Source organism: Spea bombifrons, chromosome 5, assembly GCF_027358695.1.
Source record: "Spea bombifrons isolate aSpeBom1 chromosome 5, aSpeBom1.2.pri, whole genome shotgun sequence".
Classification (NCBI taxonomy): domain Eukaryota; kingdom Metazoa; phylum Chordata; class Amphibia; order Anura; family Pelobatidae; genus Spea; species Spea bombifrons.
Genome location: NC_071091.1, coordinates 97,300,371 through 97,328,089, shown reverse-complemented (window position 1 = coordinate 97,328,089; position 27,719 = coordinate 97,300,371). Strand labels below are relative to the sequence as shown.

General features: G+C 39.8%; 1 protein-coding gene across 3 annotated transcripts in view; it reads right to left on the bottom strand.

Moving 5' to 3' along the window:
• RIMS2 (regulating synaptic membrane exocytosis 2) overlaps positions 1-27,719 on the bottom strand; it is a 257,498-nt gene that overhangs the window by 188,556 nt on the left and 41,223 nt on the right. For 2 of the 3 annotated variants that reach the window (XM_053467731.1, XM_053467730.1), the window contains one exon: positions 1,900-2,204. In XM_053467731.1, coding sequence (XP_053323706.1) covers positions 1,900-2,204 — 305 coding nt within the window. Of the gene's footprint in view, positions 1-1,899; positions 2,205-25,878; positions 25,891-27,719 lie in introns of all 3 variants that reach the window. The other variant, XM_053467729.1, reaches the window with a different exon arrangement.

The window sequence follows — 27,719 nt, the reverse complement described above, 5'->3', positions numbered from 1 at the left end:
AACCTGAGAAGTCAAATACTTTAGTGAAATACCCAAGGTGTTTTTTGAACTTATTGCTATTGACTGACCAACTTTATTCTTAGTGAATGCAGCTCATGAAGTTTAAAGTAAACCTCAGAGCTTACATTCAATCTGTGTATTATGATGGTGCCTCGATTTATGGGTGTAAAAGAGGTTGGTGGCATCACTGCTCAGCTTGGAGAGACATTCTCAATCTGCATGTGAGCATTTTAAATAAAGACACGTGTAACACGGATCAGTTTAAGTACATCTATGGCCCAATGTAAGTATTTTCGATTTGTTTGGAGCAGGACAGTAAGCAAATAGAAAATGCAGAGTTGCGCCCAAGTCCAGTCAGTAGTCTGGAACATCATGGAATGCCGAGGACCATCTGGCCTACATGCCAGCATTAAAAGATGATTCATCAAAGAAACATATTACAAATAATGTTTACATTTATAATTCAACTTTTAGCAAACAAAAACGTTTGGCGTCTCAAACGTGAAGCGGGTCATTCAACTTTTAAATAGACAACACTAGACCCATGAACTTTGTTGTCATTCTTTGCTCATGGAAATTCAAAGGGTTAATAACTTTGGCAATGGAATGGCATAGAACATATGCTTCTGAGTTTTTTCTAATAGCAGTATTATTAATTAATGACGTTGACCTTTCTCTGACGTATGGATTAGCTGACATAAAATTATTAAATGTAGTCAATGGCTGGATGACATTTAAACATGTTAACAGAGGAGTGTATGTAACAGGGGTGACGGTAGGTGCAAATGATGTACTATTAATGCTATAACTTCACCATTTTCAAAACATTAATCCGCTCAATCAGTTGTCGATGGCAAGGATCAAAGAAGAATTTCCTCATGTTTTCTTTAATACGTTTACATTTTCACCACATTTTTTCTAAATTTGTTCATCCCACCGCAAATTGTTGGCACAACAGAATGAAATAGGAGATGGGTGTAACAGACAGCACTGCTGTCACGGTCTCACGGAAATACTGCATAAAGAAACCACGATGTAATTAATTAAAACTCTAAACAGATCAACATGCTTTGCTTTCATTTTTTTTTATAGACCTGCATTTCAGCCCCATAGGGTGTTAATTAGGTATCGAACATCTCATGGTTTTTGAAATGTCAAAAGAACATTCCAGGAGCCATTTAGGTAAGTTATATAAATGAGGGAGTAGAACGTTAATAAATAACACAAAATAACAATTTCTGACTGATTAACTAGTAAAGAAACATGAAGAATATTGTGGAAAATTAAGAGGAGAGAGATTGGTTCTTGGGTAAAGAGAGTCAGGGGAGGGCTGTCAAGATTTTAAGAAGATTTTAAGAATTGAAAGATTTCGTGCTACTGCCAGAAGCTTCAATGTGTGTTTCTGTTTATGTCTTTTTGGGGAAAACAAAATGACAAAAAGATAGTATGCATTGGGCATGGTGTCTTTAAAACCTACTGTGGACTGCATCATATCTTGGGCTTCTACATAAGGGATCTGAGGGTAATATCATCTGAGAAAGATGGACATTTACATTAGTAAATTAACTTTCTGTTTATTCGGTGTTACTGTTTGTCGTAGAATGATTTCCCATTGTCTTCCTCCTATTTAGCACGCATACAAACAACCAGCGTCTGCTCAGAGTTTCTGCGATTCACGAAATTCTGGTGTCTATGAAAAGACCCAAAAGATCTGTCCATTCCTATTGTCTAGTCTAACTTCCATCGGTGCCTGGACCCTCACCAAGCTTGGCAAATTCTATGCCTATCGCGTACCAAAACATGAAGGTGAGATCCCTTGAGGATACATCAGATTTTAGGCTGTATAAGTCAGGTGCACTGAGCATACATATATAAATACAGATAAAGAAGTTATGATACCTGTCTGATGGTATGTCACTTGGGTGCTTCACTCCAGAACCATTTTTAATGGAGTCTTGTCTTACGATTCCTTGTGATCGGTTATTGTCTGTGGCTGGTGTTATTAAGTCCCCTGAGGGTCCCTGGTATTGGGATTGCTCCTGTAGTTTAGCTTTTTTCTCCTGAGGTGCTTCTTCGTTCTGGAGCCCTGCCTGGTTTTCTTCTCCAGGCTTCTGTGGTGTATTTGACCCACTTTTGTAGAACCAGGCTCCTGATTTGGTGAGGATTTCTTGTTGTTTTCGGCACAAATTACATACCCACATAACCTATGCGTGATCGAAAGAAAAATGCTGTGTTAGTTATCCAATGGTGAAAACACTTATATACAAACAATGGACAAATCTAAATGGTGATGACGCTTACATTTTTATAGCTGGTCATAAACTTATCAGCTATTTTTTTATTCATCACTATGGTTGCATCTCAACACCTAAAAAAACTACTTCTAAAATGTTCTAACTGGCTCCTTAGTTCTTCAAGATTTGACATTTTTTCTTAGTGAGACTTTAAAATTGAATTTTAAATCCAAAGCTACAAACAAGACTCATCCAGAGGACAATGGCAAATACGAATAACTTCTCTTTTATAAGGGATTGTTGGGCGAGGAAGGAAACCTTAGTACCGGTGATGGTTGAAATTGTTGCTTTTTTATAAAGCAGATCTAATGATTCTTGAGGTCTTGAAGTTTCCTCTTGAGAGTCAAATAACGCCTGGCTGCCCAGGAAAAACAAATCTTCTCTTTACTTTGATATTATCCACAGTAGACTATCGGTAAACCAACAGAGCATATGTATCGAGCAGTGCCGACACTGCCCTTACACACCTATCCATGAACACATATATACATACACTGTCCTTACACACACACCCATGAACACACATATACATACACTGCCCTTACACACCTATCCATGAACACACATATACATACACTGCCCTTACACACCTATCCATGAACACATATATACATACACTGCCCTTACACACCCACCCATGAACACATATACATTCACTGTCCTTATACACACACCCATGAACACACTTATACATACACTGCCCTTACACACCCATCCATAAACACACATATACATACACTGCCCTTACACACCCATCCATGAACACACATTTACATACACTGCCCTTACACACCCATCCATGAACACACATTTACATACACTGCCCTTACACACCCATCCATGAACACACATTTACATACACTGCCCTTACACACCCATCCATGAACACACATTTACATACACTGCCCTTACACACCCACCCATGAACACAATATACATACACTGTCCTTACACACACACCCATGAACACACATATACATATACTGCCCTTACACACCCACCTATGAACACACCCATCCATAAACACACATATACATACACTGCCCTTACACACCCATCCATGAACACACATTTACATACACTGCCCTTACACACCCATCCATGAACACACATTTACATACACTGCCCTTACACACCCATCCATGAACACACATTTACATACACTGCCCTTACACGACTGCCCACACACACTGCTTTTAGAAACACCTGCCCAAACACACACATGTATACATATTCCCCAACCAACCCTGCTCATCAGAAACCTCCTACTCAGACCAGCGCTCATGGTGTCAGGGTGCGTACTGCCCACGGGGGCTGGTTGGGGCGATCACAATCTTGCAGATGACTCGGCACGGCCCTGAAGACCGGCCCAGGGGAGGCAGCCTCTCCGCTCACCCCTCCCCTACAGATACGCTACTGTTTTTGGGGCTTTGTGGTGAATTACATTGCTGGCAGCAATGCGATTTACCATGGGGCCCCCAGAACACAGGGCACTTGCCCAGTGTGCCCATACGTTTAGATGGGGTTAAGCGACGCCTATGGCATGAAGGTTTTTTTTCCAAATTTTCCTTGTCCAGTAAGCCCTATTATTTATATGCACGGGTCCAGCCCTAGGTTTTGCCAGACGCCAGGTTTGTCCATGAACTAAGTCCCCAGCTACACCTTCTAGATAAAAATGTCTCCAGTGCCCCCTGCTTCATATATTTACTTCTAAACATAGGAGAGAACACGCTGGTGGTATGTCACAGTGGCCCAGGTAGTCATCTCTGTTGCCTATATGGCGGGCCTGGCCATACTCACAGAATCCACAGAATGGGTTATATTTTTCTTGATAGCATTGCTGGACTCATCAAGAGCAGAGGCGCATGTTCTTTTGTTATATTGTAGGGAACGATTGTACCCCATGGTGTGTACAACAGCAGAAGCTTAAAAAGAGGCCTTTAATGAGCACAAACTGAAATGTTATGCTTTTTTATTTCCTGTTTCGTTTTCTCAAACTCTCCAAGAAAGAAGCGTTTTAGCTTAATGATTGTAAATCAATAACATTCCCGGAGGGATTTTAATTATTGAAGTTATTGTTGCGTGACTTCCTAAGGTTATGCAACATATGACCCTAAGGGTCAAGGTTTTTCTCTTTATTATCTGGATCTCTGGAGGTCAGGTTCTCAAGGTCATCCATTCCTTTTATCTGCCTTGTGATATTACATCCAAGTTCTTAAACATCCTATAACTATACATGGAAAGCCAAGGGTCTGACTGAGAATCCCAGGTTCTTGCATAGATTTACATCCAGCCACACACACTAACATCCAAACACAAATCTCGAGCTTGATAGAGTCCATGAAGTCACTATAACCAGGAACTCCACAGAATCGATATTTTGTGAGACTAAGATTCTATGACCGGTTCTTTTAGAGTGCATTGTAGCATTTTTGCATGTTACTACTATTTTTCTCTTATATGGACCATTTGTATCTGTTAAAATGTATTTTCAATTTAGGTTACACTTAAATTCATTAGAACTTAAAATATTACTTCTTGTTCAAATTTACAACGTTTATAATCTAGAATTATTATCCTTCCATGGAGGGAAGAGGCAGTCATAATAATATTCAGCTGTAACTCAACATTTGGCTAATAGTTTTTTCATTGGGGCAAGAAATGAGTTACCATTAAGGTCTATATGGAGGTCTGTGCATTTTCCCAAAAATTAGGATTAACCAAGTTAAAGGTGCTGTTCCACTGATTCTACCGAATTTAACTTTTATAACTAAAACAGACTTTCTAGCACTGTTGAATGCCCAAACCCAATGATAATTAATTAATCATGTCAAATTTCCCTGAATCATATTTTTGCTGGGAACATTTAATTGTCATGTGACACAAAGGCAGGCACTGATAGGTTGTTCCCACAGAAGCTTAAAAAAGGCTTCCTAAAACTTTCTATGTTTTTCTATGAATTCAGATAAAATAACGACAGATCTGATAAGGTTTCATTATTTCAGCATGCTATAGATTGCAGTTAATATATTGTCCTATTGGATCAGATTAACCGGCAAGAGAGGAAGGCAAATCGGTGCAGAGAGATGCAAACCTCATTTCCTAAATAATTTACCCTGATTAAAAAATGATATGCTAATGTAAAATATTCTAAGGGACAAGTCACTGCTCATGAAACTTTGTCCAAGTCTCTATATATTTGCCAGTCGCCATTGATCATCAGCATTTCAGGTTCCATTATTTTGCATTTGAACATTTTGAAAATGACTCCATTGCCAGAAAATATAAATTTGAATAATTGATCATTTGCTTCTAAATTTTCTTAATAGGCACTAATAAAATATTTTAAAAGTTAATGATATATGAACGTTTAAAATATTTAGCCTCTTAAAAATATTTGGCTGTGCAAATACCTGCTTAAACATAGCACACATTTATGACTGCAGCAATAAGAACAAATATAAATTCAGAGGTAATTATTTGAGGTCAAGAAACTTAATTACAAAACTTATAATTTCTATAATAATGTTTAAAAAAAAAACAAGCAAATTATTTTGACAAATTTTATTGTTATTCATTAATTTTTTTTACCGGTACCAAAGTTTCTGCAGGTAATAAAAAGTCTTAAAATATCTGTTTTTTGTTGCAGTTCAAAACGGAACATAGATGTTTGAAATAATTTATTAATTCGAAGGAAAATCTGCAGTTGCTATATAAATGCATGTTATAGGTATATGGCTGTCCCGAAAGGTTGTCCTAAAGACAAGAATAGGGACTGATTAGGCTTTGAGTCTTCAAAGCAGAAAAAAATGGTCAGACTAGATGGGCCGGATGGATGCACTGCTGTAATAGCCAAAGCGCTTATTGTTGGCGGCTCTTGAAAGGTCAGTAAAAAGAATACATCATTATATACCCCAATGTGGCAGGATGAAGACTGGGTAAAGACGTGACTGTGATACAATTACTGCAAACTTCGTATCATCCAATACCGATGTTATCTAAACTTTTTAAATAGATTCATCACAAACATCAGAAGGCAGAAATTAGCAAGCCTGCATTTTTATTATTGAAAGATGTGACAGTGTTTTACGCATGGAATGATCGGTGTCTGCACTGAAAAGGCATGCGGATAGCACCGTGCAAACTGTTTGCTTGGAGCTCGTTCCTTTTAAAGAGGAAGGGGTCAATATTCAAGCTCAATAGGAGACTCCAGTGTCTCATACAGCCGAACCTATTAATGCATATTTAAGTACTTTGAGATATCAATGGGAGCACTTTCTGTGCTCATGCATGCGCGGGGCTCTCATTAGACCCTGGAACTTTGTAGCCGCAGCTGGCTGCAGTGAGTATAGCGTTCGTGGACTGAACACATCTCCTGCAAGCCTAGGAGAGGAAAGACAAGTGCGTTGGTTGGAAGGGGATTAAAATTGAAAGGAACACACAGTTACCATATTTATTCTTCCTTTGAGTGCCGAGGGTCAGTTCCTCGTGGGATGCTGTGACAATTTTCGGATTTTTGCCATAGTTACAATTAGTTACAACATTAGAAACAGCTTAGAGATTAAGTAAGGAAACAGAATTTGACTGCAGAAAAGAAAGAGTTTGGCCGCTCTAGTCTGCCATTTTTTCTAATGTAAATCATCAGAACTTGTTCTGTTCTTTTGTTTAGTCTTAGATTCAAGATAGTCCTATGCCTGTACCACGCAGGGTTAAATGCCCTCGCTGTATTATCTTCTCCCACTACGACATAGAAGCAGGGAACACGTTTTCCCCAGTATGCCAGGCAGGGGATCTCATATTAAATTAACTGGCAACATGCAGCATTTTTTCTACGCTTCCTTGTTACTATGGTAGCAAGAAGCCATATTGGCTGCCTGCTCTGTGTAGCTGACGACTACCTAAAGGCAGCAATCAAAACTTTTCTTAGAGAAGCTGACAATTACTAATCAGCAGCTTCTCCTCAGGGAATGCCTCACACTTAGTCTTTAACAGAAGTTTGGCGTGTACCCGAGCACGTGAGGCTTCCATCGATGGGCGTAAAGGAAGGCCGCCCATCGGCTTAGCAGCCACTGGGCACTTGGAAAAGTTATTTTAGCGATCTCTTCTCGCATTCGCTAAAAATAGGGCTTAGAGTGATGCTATGTTGAAGATACGTAGCTGGCAACCTAAGCCCACTTTGCCAGCTACATATATCTGACATAGCCGGGGTTAAAAGGCCCATAATATCTGAGGTGTTCCTTTGAGCTGGCAAATCCAACAAGTGACACTTCAGCTGAGGCTAAATGGCGGCTCCCATCGTCCTCTCCCTGCTTGTGTCCAGACATTTGCTAGGTTCTAGCTGAAGTCCTGTTTGTTGGTAACTCCTCATTTACATATCATAGTCTTAAATGGTCAGGAAGATGTTTTCTCGTTATACCCGATGATGTCTCAAAACCATGCCATCTGATAATGAAGTCATGTTCGTTAAGTAATTAGATAATGGGCAGTGTGACCACATCAGCCTTTTTTTCCCAGGACTCGTACATTTTCTCCGATTGCTGACCATCCGATTTAAGAGTGATCCACTTAGAAAATACATTAATTGAACTCTCTAGTATGTTAAGGAAATAAATCTTAGTACATCTGTCACTTTCTTTGGAAGATGTAACTATGAACAAATAACACAGAACCTTTTAAGAAGCTTTTTCACTTTTTTTATGGAAAACATGTCAGCTTTTGTGTCACATGACAATTAAGCATTTCCTGAAAAGCTTGAATGAGGCAAATCATGGCATGATTAAATCATATTCCGGGAAGAGCTTCATTCAGTACTAGGAATGATGTTTATAATGCTGCAAGTTATAACGGTGTAAGATGTGGAAGAGTAGGTGGAACCTTTAAAGCGCTACTTTATAACGTATATATTAATGTAAGGAACTAATTACTCAGTTATATCTCTCATACTGCCGAAGGTATTTTGCATATGCCGGTCAGCGATATATGTCAAGAAAAAGGAGCCACTGTGGTCACCATAGCATTACCGATGCAAAACAGATTGACAGGATGATCACATATATTCTAAATGGAATGGTGCATATATAACCAAGATAACCTCCTACACACACACATTAAAATTGATTCTCTTCCCCTTTTTTTGCTTGTTGTGCTTTTTGACAAAAAAAAAAGTCATTTTTTTCAGCTTTCTGAAGGAAGGGGGACAGTGATATGGAAAGTACAGGATATGTAATCAGTAATATTCTCTATTATCACCATAAATAATAATAATAGTATTGATTATGTTTTAAATAAGTCTTGATGGTTATGCCACAAGTTTAAAAAAGTATCAACACTTGACTTGCCAGAATATTACTGAAGAAAGCTACATGCAATTTAGCCCTGAACAATACAATCCCGTTACCTGAATGTAAAAACGACCTATATCTTGTATTAAAAGGGGCACTTTAGTGACCCATGCAGCCTCAATAATGAAGAATGCATATTACTCACTTTGTAAGTACTTTAATGTACATTCTTTAACCGATAAAAAATAGAATCACTTAACATTATCAGAAGCTGCCATTTCAAGGGTTCAGCAGATTGCCCCTCTGTGTTCCCATATTAACCCCACTGATTGTCTGCTTGTAGTGGGGGTGCTTTTTGCCCACGCACATGGGAGATCTTGTTAGACCCCCACGGAACCCTCACCAAGCCAGCTCTGAAGCTGGCTGCCGGTGAGAATGTCATGTCAGCGCAGGCAGCAAGAGATCTGTTTAGCTGAACATATCTCCTGCAAGCCTAGATTGTGTTGGGCAAATCCATATGGGGATTCTGCAGAACCGTTTCATGCATTTACGAGGGGCCATTCATGCCACATCCCATATTCTAAGGTAGAAGTAGGCATAACTATCCAGTAGGCACTCCTTCTCCTATCCTTTCTCCCATTTCAGAGCCCATAATTATTGTAATTCAGCTTGTCTGGGGTCTAAATCCCAAAACGGAGAAAGAGATGGGGCATTGGCTTTTTTTAAAGTCTGTCTTTATCGATAACGCTTGACAAATGGCATTAAAAAAATACGAGACTTATCTGTCGGAGCAAAACCGTAAGATTACCTAAATCTAAACCGTTCTATTTAGATAGGATTAAACGCCTTGAAGAAATACACTTAGCTAATAATTTCTAGGCAGAGCAATTTTCAATCCACGTCGTTTGACTGTACATCATATTTTCCAATGAAATCCGTTTCTAGAACTCGTATTCCACTAAAACTGTAATTACACCGAGGTGAAGTTTCATTGTTTGCATGGATTCCACGGAGAATGAATACCTCTTGCCAAAATAATTGGCATTAGAATAGGAAGTAATTAGATTATTAAATAATTAGCACTGGGAAAGGATCCCACACCAGAGCATCTCAATCAGTGTTCATTTATCCAGGAGGCAGAGGACAGCAGCTATGACAGAAGACTCTCCTAATCCGGAACCGGGCAAACAAAAGCTACAAATTCATCTGGTTTTGGACCATGACCATGGCTCTGTAGGCTTAGGTTCAGGTCTCATCACTGACGTAATAAAGCCGGGGAGGGAGTTCAAGTCCAGGCTGTGAAGGCCATAATCAGGGGAGATTTTCTGGATATTGCAGCATTACACAATACATAAAAATAGTTAGAATTGATTAAATAGCTGTCAGCGTGGTGCCGAATAAGGAAGCCCTGGTGTCTGGGTCAATTGGCTCTTCTACTACTATTTTTGAAAGGGCCTCATTGTAAGGTGTCTTCTGAAGGTGATGCGTTGTAGCAAAAATAAAAAAGATTTCCATGTAATCTTATAAGAAGCTGAGTCAATATGTCACGGACACAAAAAATACTCATTAAAAATTCTATTAAGACTAAGGATCTTTTTAGGAAAATCATTGTCATTAGATTGTGAATCAAGCATTCTAAAAGACAGAATGGATGTAAAACTAAAGTATTCTACGAATAAGTGGATAGATTGGGGCATAAAATGAATCTTTTGCTCTATGCTCACTCGCTGTGATGAAGACATCAGGGAACACAGGGGCAATGACTCGGATTACGTTCTAGAGCGGGATTTATCACCATAATATAATTCATGTTTATATTTATAGGTTTTTTTCTCCAGCTGAAGAACTAATATTTGAATTTGGATTATGCTTGCAGTAGATTGATGTTTTTTCCTCTTAAACTAATAACCTCTACAAAATGCTACTTTTCATTATTGTAACTTTTGTTAAATCAGAGTTAACGATTTCTTAAATAAATTATGCTTTCTTTTACTGGTTTTTTTTTTAAATTATTTGTTATTTGAAAAATGTTGCACCTGACACATTGTGTAACCCCTGCTCAGATGTATTCATTATTAATAATGATGATGTCATTTCTTCGAAAATGGCTCCTCCTCAGTCATGTTTTCCGGTACTTAATTATCACTTAATTTCATACCTTAAAGGAACTATTGGTTGAATACTAATATACTCCAGGGTTTGGCCGTGTCTGACAATTCTCTGCCTGATACCACTTTCCTTTTAACATTTTAAAATGCTCTCTTTTGAAACAAGCATCATAAAGACGAGGGCAAAGTATCACACCAGCAGTGACAGAGACATGCTAAAAATACTCGTAGATTGTATACCCTTTTGTTCACACTTGGCTCTCATGCTATTAATAGACTATACCAATAAATGGCATCATTTTAACTATACTTTTCTCCCATTAATAGACTACCAAATCCTATATTTAGACCCCGTGGCACAGCAAGCCATTTACAATGTTCTTGATGAAAAAAAAGAGACTTTTTTTAAATTAACTAAGAACTGCAGCTATGTCTTCTTTAGGTTCTTAATAAATATAGTATTGCTAGTTTAATATTTTATGCAAAAAAACTTTGTTTTTCCTACTTTTGCATAGTTTTGTCACCTATTTATCTGCACATTTATTTTTTCGTGTATTTATTTGGTTATAAAAAAAATCTATAAAAAATGACTGTAGATTTTTTTTTACATTTCATAAAATATAAATAGGTGCAATTTCATATCTCCCAAAAGTTCTTCTTTGGGATGCAATTCTCTATGTCCCTCTTTCCTCCTCTGATGTCCCTCTTTACTCGGGGCTCAGAAGGTGTGCTGGGTATAGTGTACGACAGCCCTAAAAGTCATTATAATGTGTATAGATAAAGCAGATGCAGGGCCAAACTAGGGATGATTAAGCGGCCCTGGCACTGTGCGACATATTCTGGCCTAAACTGCAATATGGCGGAGCAGATCGCTCACTTGGGCAATCAGGCTGGCCCGTCACAATCCTGCTCAATGGGTCAGTTACAAGAGAGATCAGTGATCTCGCCAACTGTTCCATGTACACTATGGAGCCAGCACAGCCTCTATAGACTGCTTTAACGGGCATAGCATGTTTTTAAGTCACAGGGTGATGGGATATGACATCTCTACACTTTGGAAGGCGGCCATGATGGAGAAGAAGGTAAATACTCCTCTACTGCCAACTAGATATGCGTGGCTATATACTATACTTTTACGCAGTATGTGGTCACATGTATCCGGCAGCCAATCACATTCTGCGGGATCGGATCGGCTGCTGGAGCGGCAGTAAGGGTAAGTATGTGACACTCTTGGCCACTGACCCACCGGACATGCAATTTTATTTGCAGACTAGAGCTTGACCTTTGGCACCCGCTTCTTAATCTATTCGTTGGGGTTAGGGTGCCTTATCGGCCATTTTTCTAATTCTTATATTTTGTAACAGAACTAAAACAAAAAAACTTGGCCTGGAATCAGTTGAAGTTTTTATATTACACCACAAAATAAAAAAAGGATAAATCATAGTCATTTTGGATGCTTTGTTATATAATATGAAGACACTGCCACATGATATTAATTATGCTGCTTTGTACTGGATATTCTGAACATGTAAAAAAAATGTTTGCATGTGAGCAAGAATAACCTAAAACATCTGCATTGCTCTGTTACAACCTAAATCTTAATAAAAGAGGAGCTGCGTTATTTCCAAGGATTGCCTGCCCTCCTGTGGCCACTAATAGATTTATTTTTGCATCCCAATGGAAAATACTTAAAAACTATATTCATAGAACCATAGAACTTGAAGGCAGGAAAGAAGCATTTGGCCGTCTAGTCTGCCCATTAATTCTGCTGTAATCAGTCCTTGGTCTCGTCGTAGATTCCAGATAGCTCAATGCCGATCCGATGCATGTTTAAATTCCTCGCTCATTACTTGGTGTGCAATTCAGTAGGTAGAACCCAGCAACTATTATCCAGGCTGCTAAAAAATACTGCTACGTCTCCACTAACCCCGCACCCGGTTTCAGCAAAGATCCCCAAAGGCAGAACAGATAATTGTATCACCAACACAATAGTGAACCCATGATGGAGATTTTCAACCCAATTTAGCTAAAGCCACAAGTCGGCTGTAAAAAAACCCAAAAACATGGAGAACTGTAGTGAAAATCTAAATGCAAGAATGTTAAATCGCTGGCTAGTACACGTTGCTGCATTTCTGTGAATAGGGGACCAGAGGTGCTCCAGAGGTCTCTGTCATACCCATGCTTTAAACTTGCCGCATGCCCCCAGCCTCCCTTGGCTCTGTGAGACTTGACTTTCCCCCTTTAGCCTATTTCTGGAGTATAAAACCAGTAACTATAACTAAACATACATTACAATCAACCCAACAAAATGTTTAAAAGATTGACATTTAATTAACATGGTAAATTTAACTGATTAAATATCAAACGTGAACCTAGAAGTCATAAAAAGGTATGATCTCTGTGTAACACCATTCCGTGTTCCACAATCAGCTGGGTAACTATTAATCTAGAACGCGGTGCTGCTTGTATTTGTAAAGTGTTACTGCCATCTAGTGGATGGAGTGTAATTGAATAATTTCATTTTTTTTTATATGGGTTAATCAAGAACAGTAGCCCCTAGTAGCCAACAGCAAACAACAGAGTGTTAGTGACAGAGGAGAGGGATTTAGGACTAATTATTTCTGAGGACAATGCAATAAAGCATCGGAAAAAGGAAGCATGGCGTTGGGTTGTATATCGAGAGGCATTAGAATCAGCAAGACGGCGTTGGTTCTGCCACTTTAAAGATCTCAGACGTGACCGTATTGTGTACGGTCCTGGAGACCCCATCGCTAGAAGGATATTGACATGTTGGAGAGAGTTCAGAGGAGGGCTGCTAAAATGGTGACTGGTTTGCAGGATACAATTTATCAGAAAAGACTATAGAGCTTAATATGTACGGCTTGGAGGAAAGAATAGAAAGGGTAGATGCAACAGAAACATTTAAATACATAAAGCTTATTTCAAAGTATGAGAAATGTTAGAACAAGAGGTCATAATCTAAAACTAGAGGGCCAGAGGCTTAGATGTAAGGACGTTTTAAATTGCTGAGAGGGTAGCAGATAGGTGGAACAGCCTCCAAGCAGAAGTGTTAGAGGCTAGAACAGTGAGAATGTTTAAACATGCACGGGATAGACATAGGGCTACTGAATCGAAGACAAGACCAAGGACTGATTAGGATTTTTATCTGTTTCCTACAAATAGCTGTTCTCTGATTTACTTTGGTTTCTGAAAATACTACTACTTACCTTAACCTGGATATAAAGCAGAAACGTGACGTAAGTAGCCCTAATCATAGTCTTTACCTACAGCAGGGATCCCTAGTAACCCATTGAGATGTGATGCACAGGGGAGTCCAATCGCCTCCTAGGCCAAATCTGCCCCTTATAATGCAGCACATTTACTGCCACCCACCCCGCCACCTTAAGCCTCGCCGGCCTAAGCCACAATAGATCGCTGATTTCAGTACATGTTTAATCTACATGCCTTTTTTAAAAGGCTGCGTTGCTCTGTGTTCCTTTGCAGAAAATAGACATGGTTGGTCTCTTAAGAAACATTCTGGCCTAGTTTCTGCTACCAGAGATAAATTTAGCCCTGCTGACTGAATACCACTTTGACATTTATTGACTAAAAGGAGAGTTGACATGAATTTGCAGGAGAGTTGTGGTTTCAGCTTCTTGACTTCAGTATACATTATGAAGGGCCAACCCCGGAAAGCTTCTGCCTCACTAATGAACAGTGAAGTGAGGAAGTTGAAAGCACAGCTACCCTGTCAGCTCAGCCACACTCACAGGCTGCGCACGCTCACAGAACGGGGCCACCAAGTGCAGGGCCGGACTGGCCCACCGGGATACCGGGAAATTTCCCAGTGGGCCGGAAGGTCCGTGGGCTGGGCGGCCATGAAGACAGCCGCTGAGCTGCCCCCCAGGCTGCCCGAAATCTAATCAAAGCGGCCGCTGGGGGCTGATGCGGCCGGCCGGCATCAGCACCCAGCAGCCGTGTGCGATGGCCGTCTAGTGATGGGAGCAGTGTGAGGGGTGAAAGCTCCGCCCCCTCGCACTGACCTTTCACCCCTCACGCTGCTCCCATCACTATGCGGCCATCAGATTGCTGGGAATGTAATCTGAACGGCCGAGGCGTGCTGATGCCGCCGGCCGGCTCTGCTTTAATACTTCTTTTTTTTTTACTTTATATGGCAAGCCGATCCAGCTTACCATATAAATAATAATAAAAAAGTGTTAAAGTAGCTCCGGCCGGCGGCATCAGCACGCACCGGCCGTTTAGATTACATTCCCAGCAGCCTGATGGCTGCATAGTGATGGGAGCAGCGTGAGGTGGAAGCTCCGCCCCCTCGCGCTCAGACTGCTGCAGCACCGGATGTCAGGTCAGTGGCATCCTGTCAGCATAGAGGAGAACAGTGTGCAGCTGCCAGGAAGTCAAGAGAAGTAGAAGGTGAGTAAAATAATGTATTTTTTGTACTGTATGTTTTTTGTATTTGTTAAAAACAAAAAAAATCGGCATGTGTGTGTATGTAAGTGTGTCCCCCTATATGCCACTCTGCCTCCAGAAATGCCTTATAACCCCCTATATGCCACTCTGTCCCATAATATGCCTTTTAACCCCCTATATAGGGGTATAAGGCATTTCTGGATGCAGAGTGACATATAGGGGGTCAAAAGGCATATCTGGAGGCAGAGTGGCATAAAGGGGGTTAAAAGGTATATCATGGGGCAGAGGAGCATATAGGAGGGTATAAAGCATATCGGGGAGGCAGAGTGGCATATAGGGGGCATAAGGCTTTTCTGGAGGCAGAGTGCCCCATGATATGCCTTTTAACCCCCTTCATGCCACTCTGCCTCCAGAAATGCCTTATACCCCCCTATATGCCACTCTGTCCCATGATATGCCTTTTAACCCCCTATATGGCAGAGTGGCATATAGGGGGTTAGAAGGCATATCATGGGACAGAGTGGCATATATTATTTTTTTATTTTATATGGCAAGCTGAATCGGCTTGCCATATAAAGTAAACAAAAATGTCCCATGATATGCCTTTTAACCTCCTATATGGCAGAGTGGCATATAGGGGGTTAGAAGGCATATCATGGGACAGAGTGGCATATAGGAGGGTTGAGGCATATCAGGGAGGCAGAGTGGCATATAGGGGGGTATAAGGCTTTTCTGGAGGCAGAGTGCCCCATGATATGCCTTTTCACCCCCTTTATGCCACTCTGCTTCCAGAAATGCCTTATACCCCCCTATATGCCACTCTGTCCCATGATATGCCTTTTAACCCCCTATATGCCAGAGTTGCATATAGGGGTATAAGGCATTTCTGGATGCAGAGTGACATATAGGGGATCAACGGCATATCTGGAGGCAGAGTGGCATAAAGGGAGTTAAAAGGGATGTCATGGGGCAGAGGGGCATATAGGAGGGTATAAGGCATATTGGGGAGGCAGAGTGGCATATAGGGGGCATAAGGCTTTTCTGTATGCAGAGTGCCCCATGATATGCCTTTTAACCCCCTTTATGCCACTCTGCCTCCAGAAATGCCTTATACCCCCCTATATGCCACTCTGTCCCATGATATGCCTTTTAACCCCCTATATGCCAGAGTTGCATATAGGGGTATAAGGCATTTCTGGATGCAGAGTGACATATAGGGGATCAACGGCATATCTGGAGGCAGAGTGGCATAAAGGGAGTTAAAAGGGATGTCATGGGGCAGAGGGGCATATAGGAGGGTATAAGGCATATTGGGGAGGCAGAGTGGCATATAGGGGGCATAAGGCTTTTCTGTATGCAGAGTGCCCCATGATATGCCTTTTAACCCTCTTTATGCCACTCTGCCTCCAGAAATGCCTTATACCCCCCTATATGCCACTCTGTCCCATGATATGCCTTTTAACTCCCTATATGGCAGAGTGGCATATAGGAGGTTAGAAGGCATATCATGGGACAGAGTGGCATATAGGGTATAAGGCATTTCTGGATGCAGAGTGACATATAGGGGGTCAAAAGGCATATCTGGAGGTGGAGTGGCAAAAAGGGGGTTAAAAGGCATATCACGGGGCAGAGGGGCATATAGGAGGGTTGAGGCATATCAGGGAGGCAGAGTGGCATATGGGGGGTATAAGGCATTTCTGGAGGCAGAGTGACATAGGGGGTAAAAGGCATTTCTGGAGGCAGAGTGGCATATAGGGGATTAAAAGGCATATTATGCGGCAGAGTGGCATAAAGGAGGGTATAAAGCATATCAGGGAGGCAGAGTGGCATATAGGGGGCAAAAGGCTTTTCTGGAGGCAGAGTGCCCCATGATATGCCTTTTAACCCCCTTCATGCCACTCTGCCTCCATGAATGCCTTATGCCCACTATATGCCACTGTCCCATGATATGCCTTTTAACCCCCTATATGGCAGAGTGGCATATAGGGGGTTAGAAGGCATATCATGGGACAGAGTGGCATATAGGGGGTATAAGGCATTTCTGGAGGCAGAGTGGCATATAGGGGGTTAGAAGGCAAATCAGGGGGCAGAGTGGCAAGCCTGGGGGCAGAGGTGCATAACTCGGGGGTAGGTTGTCAAATGAAAGGAAATAAAAACCAAACATGTCTCAATCATAGCTTTTATTAAATATGGAAAAAAATAGTCTACATGAATTAATAAAAGTTTCTTCCCAGAATATCGTGAAGAATAATGTGATCAGTGTTTTGTTCCACTGAATAAAATGGAACTCTTTCATCTAAAAATGTTCGCAGTAGTAAATGTTTTGATCTCATTATGTGTAATGTATTTTATTTATTAGGGCCTTTTAACACTTTTGCTTTCTGGCATTTTAATACAAATAATGAGATAAAAAGAATGGCACATAGTGTGACTCGGGTGTGTATAAGGGGTGCGTGTGGGTATAAGAGCTTCACCGTGAGATAAACTATATGGGGCTGGTCTCCAAATTTTTCCAGGGCTGCTTTTCAGTCCCAGTCCGGCCCTGACCAAGTGTCACTCACTACAGAGCTCCAAACCCCCTCTGGAGGCAACATCAGCACAAGCGCTGAGTGTCAGGAGCTTCATGGAACACAAGCTGAAGATCATGGCACTTGGCATTGTACATGGTGGAGTGTAAAGCACGCCGCCACTGACTCTGGAGCGGTGGAAACGCATGCTCTGTATTGATGAATCGCGCTTCACTATCTCAAAGTCAAATATGGGTTTGGTGGATGCCAGGAGAAATGCCTACCGGGAAACATAGGGCCTTCGGTAATGTTTAGGGGACCAGGATTAATGGTCTTGGGCTGTTTTCAGGGTTTGGGCCACATCCAGTGAACGGTAATGTTACAGCATACAAAGACAATGTAGAGAATTGCTTCCAGCATTCTGGTATGAGTTTGTTTTCCTGTTCCAGCATGACTATAAGGTCCAGAAAGACATGGTTTGATGAGTGAAGCCTGACCTTAACACTATCAAAAAACCTTTGGGATGAATTGTAAGCTGATTGTGACTCGGCCTTCTCGCTCAACATTAGTGCCTGACCCCACAAATGGTCTTTTGGTTGAATAGGCACAAATTAGCCCGTGAAAATCCATATAAATGCCCATGGTTTTTGAATGTCATGTCCAATAAGCTCAAATAGGTGTGATATTATGGTATCCACATACTTTTGGTCCTATAGTCTGTGTATGTATGTGTATGTGTGTATATATATATATATATATATATATATATATATATATACGGTATATGTACATACATATAATTCCTCAGAAATGTAGGCACTCACAGGTCTTAGTAAGTATCCGGGACTGACATGTTCATCTTCTGTATGTGACCATCGTAGTAGTATGTTTTCTATATATTTTGTGACAGGTTCAAGTGAAACACTAGAACTTTCAGCCTTGTCACAAATTGGTTAACCCCTCGCCCGTGTAATACAGCTGCCCAATTAACACATCTAGGGGTAAAATTCCACCCCGTGGGGCAGCAGTTTCTCTCTATGTAAAAGGAGTGTCTGTTGTTTTCCCAAAACTTTCCACCAATAAGTATTTTAGTGTGGAACATGATGTTTCCGTCACACTATTTGCTTGGAACACATCATTTTCATTGATACGGGCACTGATGGGTTGTTCCCATATATACTGAAGAGGTCTCTTAAATGTAAGGGCTTCCTAATATGTTCTGTGTTGTTTTCATTTTATTAAACCACCAGAGAAAATAATAAATGCATACAAGTGCTATGTTTTTATGCTTAGTATTCTACGGAGTGAAATATTTTTATAAAAGTGGAACAGCACCTTTTATAAAAATGTGATCTTGAACAGTTTGTTTTAATGTTTACAATTTACAACACTAAGACCGTCTGTGGTGTATTTCTGAGCCATTTCATGTTATTTTAATGGACATTTTGAAACTTTTGAAAGGTAGAGTCCATGTCACCAACCTATTATACCTAAGAGCGATCCCCGTCCCTTCAAGTATCACTGTGTGTCTAAAACAACACATAAGGGTACAATACCAGCAACAGCAGGGACGTTAACGATTAAAAACACAATTAAAAATTCTAGTTGTTTAATGAAAGCCTCTCGTTAGTTTAAAAGTTTCCCTGAGTCCACAGCTACAGCTTCTTACCTCTTAGAACAGCAAATATATCCTGTAGACTCTACTAGACAAGCATTACCATGAAACAGAATAAAAAAAGAATAGGCAAAAACATTATGGATCAGATAGGTAAAGATACAAATGTTACTTGGATGGGTTCTGATTTGTGTGGATTAGGCGGAGTAGAATATTTCTAAGAAGAGAAAATGATATACATCGTTCTACAGGACAAACCCCACTAATCCTGCCATAGAAAAGCCCATGTTCTAAACATAAGGATGTTTGCTGTTGGGATAATAGATCATTCTGACTATTTACCAAATTATTGTAAAATTACAAAAAATATTCTGACCACACAATTCAGATTTGTTTATTAATTTTCAATATACCGATCCGACAATCAGATACCTTATAATTGTACATCTATTTCTGGCTAAATGTAAGTACTGACTGGTACATGTTTTGCCGTTCTTACAAGTTTCATATCATTAAACAACTGCCCCAACATGTCTATCCGTTCACGCTTTGTAAACACTACTTTTATTTCAGATCTTTTTTCCTAATGAATACAACATTGTGTGCATCCCATGTATTCTTAAACTCACCCACTGTATCATCGTGTTGGACCCTCATTACCCCTGCTTAAAAACTATTCCATGCATCCACAACTCCTTGTCTCTTAATATGACCACTACATTTCTCTGCTATAACTTAAAAAAAGCCCTCCTCGTCCCCATTTTCCTAGCCATCAATTCAAATCAACCATACACAAATGATATGTTATGTCAAATTATACACAACATACACATAATAGAACAAACATGTGAGTAGTGTCTTCTTTGTACAAACAAGCAATAATATATTATTTGCCGGCATGTTTCCGTTTCCAAGCACATTAAACATATATTATACAATTATTTTCATTGCATCGAGCTTCCTTAGATGTGGACGGAGCAGTCAGCACCAAGTTATTTAAATCTGTTATTTTATAGTAAATAGTCAGACTGTCAGCTCTGCTGTCTAATGGAAACATCAGGATGGTGAAATTACTCGAAACATGCCTCACTATCATCCACCAGAAGAGGTAGTCATACAGATATTCCTATTATACAACATTTAAATAATTTGCCGTATGTGCAAACTGTTTCTACGTGTGCCAAATTCCTTTGTACAACATGAAAACATTAAATAAATGACCCGCTCCATATTCCAAGTGTATAAAACTAAAGACTAAATAAAAGTAACTACCTGCAATCCAGAACTTTTCTTCTGTATTATCCATTTTGGATAAAAAAAAAAAAAAAAAAAACTCCAGAAGACGCCTTCAACTTTCTTTTTTTACAGAATATGAGTCGTTAACCGAATTTTCAGTTTCATGGGCAATTCCAGATACTGGGTTGTTGCCATTTGTTCTGGTCTAAAATGCTAGGGATTGTTTTATGACTCCATTAAAGTAAGTACCCAAAAGCTGTGAAGTTCCACGTGTGATTTTCCTATACTAGGTCACCGTAGACCTCCATGCACTTTCCCTATAGCAATCATGCAGCTGTCCAAGAGAAAGTAAGCCCTTTAATGTTTTGTACTTTACTCGCAAGGTCTTCATTATTTATATATGCAGGCACTGGTTTCCAGCCACTGAAGTTGAATCTAGCTTATTAAGTATTTATATCATCCCCCCGCTGTGCCATAATGCCCAAATGTACTCAAAGAACCTTAATTGTGTTATTACACACCTGTGACCGGAATAAGAGGTAGGTGAGAAAACGCGAGTTGTCGAATTTAACGACCTGTCATTTAAATATCTACAGTATGCATAATATGCATTATTTAAATAATATCTAATCAATAGAGTAAGCAAAGTATGCCAACTGCTGCTAGTAAAACTTACTAGATAAATGAATGATAATGCGATAAATGATTAAAATATTTATAGGAAACCAAAGACATGCCTACAATACGTATATATCTATGCATTTTAAACGTTTTCTACTTTTTAGCAGTGATAAACACAGATCTATGGAATCTCCTTGAAAACAACCGGATTGTCACTCTTATAGAGTAACTCTTATAGGGTAATCGTACCAGCAAAAAAGGTACATGCTAAAATAAAATGAAGTATCGGTGTATCACTACAATAAGGTACACATTACTATGTGTGGGTATTGCCAGGAGGCAACTGCATGCTCTGAACTTTATACGATGACCTGATCTCTTCCTTTTTGGACAGTCTGAGACCAGATCATCTGAAAGTCATCATGTACAAGGACAAAATGCTAGAATTCAAGAGTCAACCACCAATGTATCCATTCTATTCAGTGACTTTTGCTCAACGGTATCCTCGGAAATAAGGAGCGAGGATGGTCTCTGACTCTGTTATTATTCGCATGGCTGTTCCGTTGATGGAACTCTTGTGAGTTGTAAAGTTCCTGCAAGCCTAGAAAAATATTCCTCACATTTACTAGTGTACATTTTACATTAAACTATAATTATTCTCTCAGCCAAACTGATACACAAACCCACAGGCCATTCCCAGCCAAAATGCTGTGTCAGCATACATATACCATTTATTATTTACCATGAATATGTATGCTATTTTTTATTTATTATATCCATTATCATTACCCTGTCAATCTATTTACATACAATGTATAGCTGCCACTAGATTATTAATATATTGATAAGGGATTTCCCTATGTATAAATCCAGACAGAGGTTATTTGTGACAGCCTCACCAAAGAAAAATGTTTTTAGTTATGAGTACCTCAATATGCCTTCTTTAAAAAAGGTAAAACATAAAAATACTCTATAGAAGATGGAGCTCCCTGTCTCGTTTGTGATCTGATGAATTCTCCCCACTGATTGGGTGCTTGAAGCAGCTTATCATTGCCATATCAATGAGAGTGCTTTCCCCAAATGTCCCGGGGCGGGGATGTTAGGAGTCAGGGGTCTTGTTCAAGGGTCTCTAAGCCAGCACTGAAGGTAACTGGTGGTAAACATAGAAAGATACATAATATACATATATAATTTGACGGTGGATAAGAATCATTTGGCACATCTAGTCTGCCCAACGCATGTCTAAAGTCCTTCACTGTATTAACCTCTACCACTTCTGATGGGAGGCTGTTACGTTTATCTACCACCCTCTCACTACGTATTTCATGAGCCACTGAAAAAAAAGCTAAGGGTGGGCAAAGGGGCAAATACATATAAGTAGATTCTGCAGTTTCCTATATGAATTTGCAGCTATCATATACATTATAGTGCATATTATAGCTGGATTCTTTCTTTAGTGCCAATGGCAACAGCTACTAAGAGCTCTGAAACCCATCATTGGACAAAAAGTAACAATTTAGTTACAAAGTTCCCTGTCTGATCAGCTAATTAAATTAAATTTTTCAGAATGACAAAGCTTAAAGTTGCAAAAGTACTACAAAATAATTACACAATGTAACGCTTTATACAATATTGAGTTTAGAACAGTGTTGGAAATGTCCTGCTCGCCCAGACGAGTGGACAGCCCTGTTAATGTGTCTCGGTAATCAGAGGTTAACATATATATATATATATATATATATATATATATATATACAGAATGTTACAAGAAAAAAGAAATTATTACATACCGGTTTTCCCCCAAATATAAGACGGTCCCATTTAAAAAAATATATTACATAAAGTTATTGTACTGGCTGCCTGGGCATGATAGGAGTGTGTTTGATGTTAGCTGCTAATGATTGTTAGCAATCACACTCCTATCATGCTCAGGCAGCCAGCACATGCACATCACTTTCAGCCTCCCTGTGCCCCCTACACACGGATCCATGTTATCACACACACACACACATATATATATTCATTAATTTACTCCCCCACCCTTACCTGAACTGTAGATCTTCTGGTGCGGTTCACAGACTTCCGTGGGGAGCCGCTGTTTCCCTCTGCATTGCTCAAACAGGAACGAAGCAGAGTCATGTGATGCAATGTGCATTCACGTGACTCCACTGGGTTCCTGTGTCGCCTTGATGGATCAAGTGACGCTGCTAAGCAACAGAGAGGTAAGCAGCAGGTCCCCTTTCCGGTAAGAAAAAGAATAAAAAAATCTACCACCACTGTATAAGACGCACCCACTTTGTAGACCCCAAAGTTTTCTAAAAAAGGTGCGTCTTATACATGGGGAAATACGGTAATTAATGTAGCGCGATCACAAATAAGCTTATTTTGTTCAAACACAAGATCCCATTCAGTATCATTGAGTTGAAATTGGTCTGTGGAGACTTTTCTAGGGCTACTTACTATGGTAAATACCTTTTTAACGTAAATTGAGAACAAAAGGTTGAATCAGGGGCTAGTTCGCTTAAAATAGGGACATCTGGTCAACCTAACAGGTCTGGGGTTACAAAGTAGCAATCCCATCCCAAAGAAACTGTGAATAAAATGTCATCAATCCAGGACATTTGGGAACGACCATAAATCTCTGTATTCCGTATTGTTGATTTCACAAAATAAATCCAATTAAAAGCATAAAAAGCATACATTAAAGTGAACAACAACACAGTGCGCTCCTTATTAACCCAAGGTCCACTTTCTTTAATGATATATTAGGATGCAGTGTCCATGATTTTACTAACACTTGGGATTTGAAAAAAATAAACCGTAAATTTAATACAACCTTTTAACTAACTAGCTTATTGAATTCTAATTAAATCTATACAACATTAAACAGATAAATGATTAAGTACCTAAACTTTTTCCCTTTCTTTCAAAAAGTAGTTCATTTGCACCAATTATCCCTTTCAGCTGAGCAGACTATTAACGTAGAACTGGAAAGGTAAGCTGGAAAGGGACGTCTGTCCTGATCCTTGCTCTCACCTGAGAATGTTAGTTATAACATATACGTGACGAACATTTCTTGTATGTAAACTCATCCATCTTAAATGCTATTTTAATTTCCCAAGCAAGTCATGCTCCTCAGTCGAGAAATGCATGAACCACTGGTGCCCCAAATCAACACACACTATAATTATTTATCAAGAAATATGCTAGACAGTCATCTTCAGACAAAGTGGTTTATATATAATTGCCATCGTTGCCGGCTTATGGGCTGTATGACCTGTGCTCAGTCCATAGCTGCTGTAATAACAAGATAGTGGCTGTTGGTTCTCCCAGCAAATTTCCCATTTACTGGACTGGGTGTAAGGTCCGAAGTAGCCAATGTACATACTGCAAATGTATCTAGTAAAAAAAAAATGTAACCTTGTGGAAACTGAGACCGGTCAGCATTATCAATTTCCTCTTCTGAAGTTATTACCTTTCTTATAACTAAATACGGTAATAACCAACTTAACAACTTGGAGGAATATTCATGTATATATATGTATATATATATGTTATCAGATAGAACATAGTCAACTGTATATAATATATACATGAGTATTCCTCCAAGTTGTTAAGTTGGTCTTGAGAAAGGACCGGAGGTGGTCCGAAACGTTGGCTGTGCTGATGGAAATAAACTAGTGTTTAATGCACTTTGCTACAAAGACCCGTGAGTGCCCATTTTTCTTTGGTTACATAAATATATATATATATATATATATATATATATATATAGTCAAACACATTATAATGTAGATAACAGTGCAGTTAGTTATTACATATAGATATATTAGGACTGGAATGTATCTGGTAAATACATATGGCTATACATTTTCCTCATCGCCAAAGGGAAGATTTGTCTAAAAATAAGATGGATAATAAATATTCCTATATTTCAAATTGGTGTAATCCCAAAGTCCCTGCCATGGCACCCTGCACAATGCTGTGGTGTATGCCTTCCACTGACACAGAGTGTCTACTGCTGCATACAGACACGGATGCTGTCTACAACGACCACACATGACTTGTGGCTGATCATAAAACATGCAAGACGATTATCAGCCCTGTCCCGAGGGTGCATCATTATACCCCCTGTAGAAACAGACCTTCACTGATCATAATAGCCCAGCTAAGACCTGCCGGTCCCATGACCTTGCTTCCAATATAAAATGTCAACAGATGAGCCTCAGTGTTATTTTATCATACCGGTTTTTAGTGAGACTTGGTACAATTTAAACATGAGTTTTCATTAGGACCATAAGCAATGCAGCTGGTACCGGGGCCATTGAACCAAAAGTTACAGCAGCTCTGCCTCCCCGATAAGAGAAGACAGGAAGATATATGTTATAATCACATAGTATAACAACATATGCCTGCAGATGACGTAGTTCTCAACAAAACTCAAATTATGGCCATGTTTAGTTAAACATCAGATCAATAACATAAAATTGTGTCATGACTGATGCTTCTAAGTGAGAATGGTTTAGACATGAAATGACTTGAGGGCAACGGTTTATATTCTTAAGTAACCCATTTAATCTCTGGGTACTTTTTAATCCCATTTAAGTGGTGTACTGGAATGCAACACACTACACACTCAATGGGTTAAAAATCCCTTTAGATGACACTTATTTTTATTCATGCATGGGTTAAAACATGCATGACAAAGACAAACATTGGGATGCAGTGAGGAGTTTGAAATGCGTGTTCACTAAATTGTGACAGAATAGGAAAAAGAAAGATTCTAACCACTTTGTCCTCCTGAAGCAATGTCCGTGAAATTGAGTAAAACAGGAAGAAAAAAGAGAAAAAAAGAGAAAATATGGTTATTTAAGTCAGGGAAGAAGAATAAGGTAACACAGAATACACGCAGAACATATTAGAAGCAAATCACATTGCTATACACGAAGCCTCCCTAGAGGAGATTATCACCTGTTATGGCGTGTTAGTGCGGGACACTCATCAATTGTTGTTAACGTTGGCTCACAAGTAACAAGATATACAGGGTGTTAAAATGGCAGGAATTTATCGATTACCTCTCGACAATGACAGTGTGATTTTTTACACTTCAACAGGATTGTACGTTTGAGATAGATTATCAAATTAACTACTGCACAAAAAAAAAACATTAATGGTTGACATTAGTCAATAATCCGGTAAAACAAGCAAATGATTCACTATAGAGGGTGTAAAATCCAGAATGTTCACACTAACCAATTTATGTAAGGCTCAGATGTAAATAAGCGCGGCGAGGACAATCTACCCACCTATAGCTGACTAATGTTGGAAGAACTGAGAAGAAGCCTGAATTGTGGGGTTCCTTACCACTACATCGGTTTACAAGGTAAACACACAATAGCGTTTGATAAAAAAATGTTACTTTAAAAGAATTTACTGTTTTTAAGAACTTGGCTATGTGTAAAAAAAGTTGTTACAGGGAGCTTATAGAGCCAGATATTATAAATTCCTGACAACATTTCAGGTGTCGAAGCGGATAGTTGGGGCGTGGTGGAAGCAGAGAGGAGCAGGACCAAAGGCAGGAATAGGTGGAGTAGGACGGGACAACCTGCTCACCTTACTTGAAGAGTCACCTTGCGGTGCACAGCTGCAGAGCATTGTGAGGATGCCACGTGGGGGGTGAAGCAGGTGAACATCCAGGTGATGTGTTGTTCCTACACTGCAAAGTGGATCCTATGCTTGTCAGTAACATTGTGACGGTTCACTAGACTAAATTTACTGTAGCTTTTGAGTTAGGTAGCTATACTTGAGGTGAGCTGGTTGACACCAGCTGAAGGGAAGTTAACTACAGGTAGCCACGTTTAGCTAGGCAGTAGACCTGAGAAATTATGGAATAATGTTCTAGTTACTTAGAGATTATTCTTAAAGATCCACTCTAGTCCTGTCTTTATGTTAATTAATTTTTTATGGACTCCAGTGCACTTTACTGAATGTAAATTGGTGCAGGCATTCTTTAGTTATTGGCATACCTGGGAACTTCTGAGCTCCGACTACCCGGAGCCTTCCCTTGTGGGACGCGGCCAAGACTGCCCACTGATGTCAGCGGGCGGTCCTGTGATGTCGGTGGGCGGTCCTGTTGACATCAGTGGGTGTTCCCGATGATGTAGGGGCGTTCCTGATAATGTTACTGGGAGTTCCCACTGACATCTCAGGAAACACCCCCATGTAATGGGGAAATGGGCAGGGAGTGGGGCCTTTGAAGACTCCGCTCCCGCGACCCGGAGCATTCATATTTACACTTCGTAAAGCTCAATGGAACTCCCATTCTCCTAAATTCCATACTACTGCATGTATGCTGGCCGGATACTGATATATATATATGTATGTTATTGGTATGTTAATGCTACTACACGCATTGATCTAAATGTGCTATTAGCATGTACATGAGTATGATTCCTGCCTACACTTCCTGGCTTCAGAAGTGGTGACGGGTGGAGCATGAGATATGATGAATCAAACAAAATTAGAATATTCTAACTAAAGAATGCCAGTACATGGGAATGCTGTGGGATATATTGGATTACATGGAAGGTGGACACCAATATACATTTAAAATAATAATAAAAACTATT